General features: G+C 40.4%; 1 protein-coding gene across 1 annotated transcript; it reads left to right on the forward strand.

Annotated features, from left to right (window-relative positions):
* The first annotated feature begins 382 nt into the window (after positions 1-382).
* KCNB2 (potassium voltage-gated channel subfamily B member 2) lies at positions 383-6234 on the forward strand. Its single transcript, XM_036744167.1, has 2 exons — positions 383-520; positions 4072-6234. Exons 1-2 carry the CDS (start codon positions 383-385, stop codon positions 6232-6234), a joined length of 2301 nt encoding a protein of 766 aa, XP_036600062.1.
* The last annotated feature ends 550 nt before the right edge of the window (positions 6235-6784 follow it).

A 6784-nucleotide genomic window follows, 5' to 3' on the forward strand; every position in this document is an offset into this window, starting at 1 on the left:
CAGAAAGAGAACTGGGGAGCTCAAAGTGCAAATTGAAGTGTGGTTTTCTTCCCTTTTTTGGCTTTATGGTTGATATGGAAATGTGTTTTGCATGATTTCATATAGATGGTTGATATCATTCTGCTTGCCTTATCAGTGAGTAGAGAAGTAGGGAAGAGGGAAAGAATTTGGAACTCAAAATTTTGAAAGAAGAAAATGCTAAAATTATTTTTTTCAAAAGTAGAGAATCTAGGGATGGATTCATTCTGTTCTTAGAGCCTGAAGAGAGTAAAGAAAAGAGAGTATATGAGGAATAATTCACTAGTGTATAAAGGAGGAAGTAAGGAGTTGGGGAATTTGCTATTTCTCATATTTTGGTATGTGAGAAGAACAATATGCAAACATGGAGAAAGAAATGGGAGAGTGGCCATCAAATGAACTTTACTCATTCTCTGAAATGGACAAAGAAGACACGCACACAGAATTTGACTTAGAAATATATCAAGCAATTACCAAAAGAATAGGAAGATTAAGAGGAAGGGTAATACTTGGAAAAGAATAGTCTTAAGCAAAAGAAACTTCCTGAACCTGGAAACAGGATTGAAAGGGGAAAATAAAACACAAAAAGGGAATTAAAATCTAAAAGAGAACCTTAGATTACCTCTTAAAAAATTGGGGAATAAACCAAACAAATTTTGATACATGTATATAACCAAATATTATTATTCCCTAAGAAGTTGTGAGACTATTTCGGAGAATCCTGGGTAGTATGAATTGACACAAAATTAAATGAGCAGAATCAGGAGAACACTTTATACAAGGACAACATTATTAAGAAAAAACTTTGAAGGACTTACCTCTGATCAAGGAAATGACCATCTATGTCTCTAGAACACCTTTGATGGAACATGTTAACCATCTTCTGACAAAGAAGTAATGAAAACAAGGTGCAAAAACATCATTTTCTGGACATTGGCATTGTATGGATTCATTTTGCTTAATTATGCTTATTTCTTACAAGAGTTTTTCCCCATTTACCCCTTAACTAAGGAAATGGTTGGAAAGGACGGAAGAGTTAGCAAAAATGATACCAAAAAAGAGGACCATTGAAACTTGTTTTAAAGGAGGGAACAGAAGGAAATTCAGAAAAAAATCACAGAGAAGGACAGTTCTGAAAGTAATGTATAGAATTTATTATATACTTTCTTTAAAAGCAAGTGGTATGAATGGAAATTCACAGTATAAAATAGAATACAGTTTTATGTTCTGGGTGTCTTTTGTAGTTTAAGTTCAGAATAAATAAAATGAATTTTTTTTCTAAAAATTTAATGAAAGGATTGTGGTGAAATAGTGAAGTTCAGGGGAGGTTAAAAAGAGTAAATGTGTAATGGACCCTAGTCAGCTCAATTTTGTGTTTTTCTTAAACATATTCCTATAGCTTGGGAGTGGGAGCAGAGAATGTGATTAGTAAGGGATACCCCAGACTGGTTGGCACAAATGGATAAAGGATTCAAGGCTAAAGAAGAGGAACTCATGGAAATAAATAGCACACCATTGAGTGAGCACAAGTTAGTGAGAAAGTGAAGTCAGAACAGATTTGATGGAATAGGAGGAAATGGAAGCATTAAGGGAGCAGAGATTAAGATAAAGGCAGAGTGCCAGGTTTAGGAAGCATAAGGGAGTGGGAGAGGTAGAAGGATAGTTTAGTGTGTCCAGAGAAGGTGTTTGGGGTTCTAAATACTTTCTGCTAAATAAAGAAATACTAATTTTCTTTATCCTAAAACTATAGCAAGGGACCATGGGATTTATAACTGGATGGAATCTTAGACATCTTCTAGTCCTCTCAACTTTTAGATCCCAAAGAAGTTGGGTCATACAGAGAATAAATAGCTAAGCCAAAATTTGAACCCAAGTCTTCTCCTTCAAATACTGATAAGATTCTGTTTAAATCTAGGAATCCATAATTCGATGAGAAAGAGCCAGATCATGCTCTTTCATTATTTTATAGCTCAACAATATAGACTTTCTCAGTCTTACTCTTCCATCACTTCCATAACCTCCTTAGTCTATCCTTCTTAGATACTGCCCTTATAACTCATTCTGTGCCCAACCTAGCATCCACCCTTTCTGTGGATTAATTGATAAGCCTTTCTTGAGAGGCTATTACCAGAATTGAATGCCTGTCCCAGAGGTGGACATGCCATGAGTTTTCAGAGTTGTTTGGATCTACTTCGGACTTCTTTCCCCTCTTCTAACTTTGTACTTGTCACATGTCACTTCCTATACTTAATGCACATGTTTGTCACCAAAGTGTTTCAAGTTGTACTTCTCCTCCAAAAGCTTTCTCCATGAAATCTTCCTTTACTCAAGGAGAATAGCTTGTACTTTCACAACCCCAAAACTAGGATCACTGCCTCAGTAATGTAAATTATGTGTAACAAAGGTAAGCCCTTAGAAAGCCTTTTACTGCATGGGGAATGGGACAAGGGCTTCTGACTCCTGCAAAATGGTATACAAGAAAAGAGATGTATAGCTGGTTCCTATATTGAAAGGGGGATGATGCATGGAGCCAATCAATGCACATGATCCAAAGACATTGCCCCTGTAACATATGTAAATACTTAGCTGTGCTTTTGGTGGTCTTCTTTCTTCTGAATATTATATAATCCTATGCACAAATCATTCTACATTAGTGTCGAGCTTTAGAATATAAGTTCTTAGAGGGAAAGGATCTTTTTGTCTTGAATAGCTTTGCCTCTCATAACTACTACTAATGGTGAGGAAGGGAATATTCTAGAGACAAGGACACAGATGATGTAGAAAGTAAGCTCCTAGATGTCTGAGCTTCTTTCTTTTTTTTCTTTTTTATCTCCATTACCTAACAAAATGCTTTGCATGTGATAGATGCTGAATAAATGCTTGCATAGTCTCTGTAGTGCTAAAGTCCCCTGACATGGTGTTGGTTCCCAAGGTGAATGGCCTGACATTTCTAAGGACAATGAGTTTGACTGGGGAGAGGCTTTCCTTGAAAAGCCTTCTTTGTGTACCTGGAATTTGAACATGCACTAATGAATAAAACTATTGGATTAGTGGAACAACTAGTGAAGCAGCATGATGTTGGGGAAAGACTCTGAGAAGACCTAGGTTGGACTCTCACCTCTTGCATGACTAATTATTTGATTATAGGAAAGTCCACAAATTTCCCAGAGCCTCAGTTTCTTCATCTATAAAGTGGAGATAATAATGCCTGTAGCCACTAAAAACCCTGGGAAGTGGCTATTATTATCCCCATTTTACAAATGGGAGAAATGAGACAGACAGGCTATGTGATTAGCCCAATGCCGCACAGCTGGTAAGTGCCCATGGCTGGATTGGAATTCAGGTCTTCTTAACTCCGGGTTAGGCACTCTCTCCACTATACCACCTAGCTGTTCCAGTAACTACAAGTATGTCATATTTTTTGGTTACTTTTTAAAAAAAATTGGAGGATTACTTACACATATTTACTTTTTAACCTTCTTGTATAGCTAAAATAGTGAAAGATACTGTGATTTAGTGAAAAAGAGAAGGGAAAGGGAAGACAATAAGCATTTATATGGAACTGATTCTGTGTCAGGCATTGTGATAAATGGTTTATTCCTATTGTCTCATTTGATCCTCACAATAACCCTGTGAGGGAAATGCTGTTGTTATCCCCATCTTACAGTTGAGGAAACTGAAGCAAACAGAGATTAAATGACTTGCCCAAGGTCACACAGCTAGAAAGTGTCTTGAGATCAGATTTGGACTCCAGTCTTCCCAATTCCAAACCCAGTGTTCTATCCACTGGCTGCTGAGCATTGGACATGTAAGCAGAAGACCTGAATTTGAGTCCCAGCTAGACCTTCTTATTAACGGGGCAAACCACTCAAACTCTCTGATCTTTAGTTTCCTTATCTATAAAATGGGGTTAAGAATTCTTACATTATCTATCTTACAGGATTATTGTGAGAAAAGGGCTTTATAAACTGCAAAGCCCTGTTTGCAAGCACTAAATGTCAGCTTTTCTGTGATCTGTAGATTGCTAATTAATGTTTTATTTTTCCCCCCCAGATCTTGGCCATTGTATCCATTCTATTCATCGTGCTATCCACCATTGCCCTGTCTCTCAACACCCTACCTGAACTTCAAGAAATGGACGAATACGGTCAGCCCAATGACAACCCACAGTTAGCACACGTTGAGGCTGTCTGCATAGCTTGGTTTACAATGGAGTACCTTTTACGCTTCCTGTCCTCACCAAATAAGTGGAAGTTCTTTAAAGGTCCACTAAACGTCATTGATTTGCTGGCCATTTTACCATATTATGTCACCATTTTCCTCACGGAGTCCAACAAGAGTGTGCTCCAGTTCCAGAACGTCAGGCGGGTGGTGCAGATCTTCCGAATCATGAGGATACTCCGGATCCTGAAACTTGCCAGACATTCAACAGGCCTCCAGTCTTTGGGATTCACTCTGAGACGGAGTTACAACGAATTGGGCTTGTTGATACTCTTTTTAGCCATGGGGATAATGATATTTTCTAGTCTTGTGTTTTTTGCTGAGAAGGATGAAGATGCTACCAAGTTTACCAGTATCCCTGCCTCCTTTTGGTGGGCCACCATCACCATGACCACTGTAGGGTATGGTGACATCTACCCTAAAACTTTATTGGGAAAAATAGTGGGAGGCCTCTGTTGTATAGCTGGGGTGCTGGTGATTGCACTTCCTATCCCAATCATCGTGAACAATTTCTCTGAGTTTTACAAGGAGCAAAAACGTCAGGAGAAGGCAATTAAAAGGAGGGAGGCCCTGGAGCGGGCTAAAAGAAACGGAAGTATTGTTTCAATGAACTTAAAAGACGCCTTTGCTCGGAGTATGGAACTTATTGATGTGGCTGTGGAGAAAGCAGGAGATTCTGCCAACACTAAGGACTCGACAGACGATAACCACCTGTCTCCAAGCCGATGGAAGTGGGCCAGGAAAGCATTGTCTGAAACCAGCTCCAACAAATCCTATGAGAATAAGTATCAGGAAGTGAGTCAGAAAGACTCCCATGAACAGCTCAACAATACTTCTTCAAGCCCACAGCACCTGAGTGCTCACAAGCTGGAGATGCTGTACAATGAAATCACCAAGACTACACAGCCCCACTCACACTTGAATGCCTCTGACTACCAAGAGCAGGCTGAAAAACCGCCAGTGTACAAAGAGGAGATTGAGATGGAGGAGGTGGCCTGCCCTCAGGAGCAGCTGGCTGTGGCCCAGACAGAGGTCATCATGGACATGAGGAGCACCTCTAGTATCGACAGCTTCACCAGCTGTGCCACAGACTTCACAGAAACTGAAAGATCTCCCCTCCCACCCTATGCCAGCACCCACTTACAAATGAGATTCCCCCCTGACCCCACAGGGGCAGAAGAGCACCAAAGAGCCAAGGGACTCCCATTTTTAACACTTACCAGGGAGAAAAGTTCTGCCCCTAGAGATGCTACGTTCGAATATACTCCAATTGACACCATTGGGAGCCCGGACTCAGTAGTACCCCAGTCTGGGCTGCATGGTCCCCTGCAGTTTGACAGTGCAACAGAGAGTCCAAAAAGTTCTCTAAAAGGTAGCAATCCCCTAAAGTCCAGATCCCTGAAAGTGAACTTCAAGGAGAGTAGAGGCAGTGCCCCCCAGACCCCACCTAGCACCGCCAGGCCCTTGCCAGTCACCACCATGGCAGACTTTACTCTACCCACACCCCAACATATCAGCACCATTCTCTTAGAGGAGAATTCTCCCCAGGGGGAGAGACCCTTGCTGGGCACTGAGATCTCAGGGCTCTGTCAAGGACCTGCAAAAGGTTCGTCCCCTCTGTTTCCCAAACAAAAACTATTTCCTTTCTCTTCAAGAGAGAGGAGGAGCTTCACTGAAATAGACACTGGGGAAGATGAAGACTTCTTAGAGCTCCATGGAGCCTCAGAGGACAGGCAGCCAGACCCCGGCACAAATTGCTGTGGGAATAAGCATAGTGATGGAAGAGACCCTTTGAGAGAAGAGACCAGTGCTCTCTCTTCCTCCCCACAAAACACAAGTCACAATTGTATGCAAGACATTTACCAAGCTGTGGGCGAAGTAAAAAAGGACAATAATCAAGAAGGGTACAAGATGGAAAATCATTTGTTTGCCCCAGAGATTCATTCAAATCCTGGGGAGACGGGTTACTGTCCCACGCGTGAAACCAGCATGTGACTAGTTAAAAAAGCAATAAAAACTTGTTTCTTAAAAACCACAATTAGTAAAGCCTATGAACTAAAAATGGGAAGCCTCCCCTATCCTTCCCCCATCCCACAAAAACAAGTGCATAAGATGTTATTTTTGCATGGCATGAACAGTTTAGTTTAAGTACTGTTTAAATAAAGAGTCAAGGCTGCTTTTTGTAACAAACAACCTAACACAAATGACTTCAAAACAGTGGATAAAATAAAGAGAGCTCTATCAGGAATTGGCATTCTGCAACGTCTGACATTTTTGATCCTTTCAGTTAGAATTAGACAAATTTTAAACTGTTTTAACTATTTTTGGGGTTCCAATGAATTTTAGAATTTGCACATGAAAGGATGAAATGTCAATGCATGCATTCATAACAATGTGAACAAAAGGTGCTTCGAGCTTGCAAAATGCATCTATTTGTAAATAAAGGATTGGGGGGAGCCAAAAATCTCAAGAATATATGGAATTCAATTTCCAGGGACACAGGTACTTCCTTCATAGCCTGATGCCAGAAGGAGCTGTACAGACT

This window comes from Trichosurus vulpecula, chromosome 1 (genome assembly GCF_011100635.1).
Source record: "Trichosurus vulpecula isolate mTriVul1 chromosome 1, mTriVul1.pri, whole genome shotgun sequence".
Classification (NCBI taxonomy): Eukaryota; Metazoa; Chordata; class Mammalia; order Diprotodontia; family Phalangeridae; genus Trichosurus; species Trichosurus vulpecula.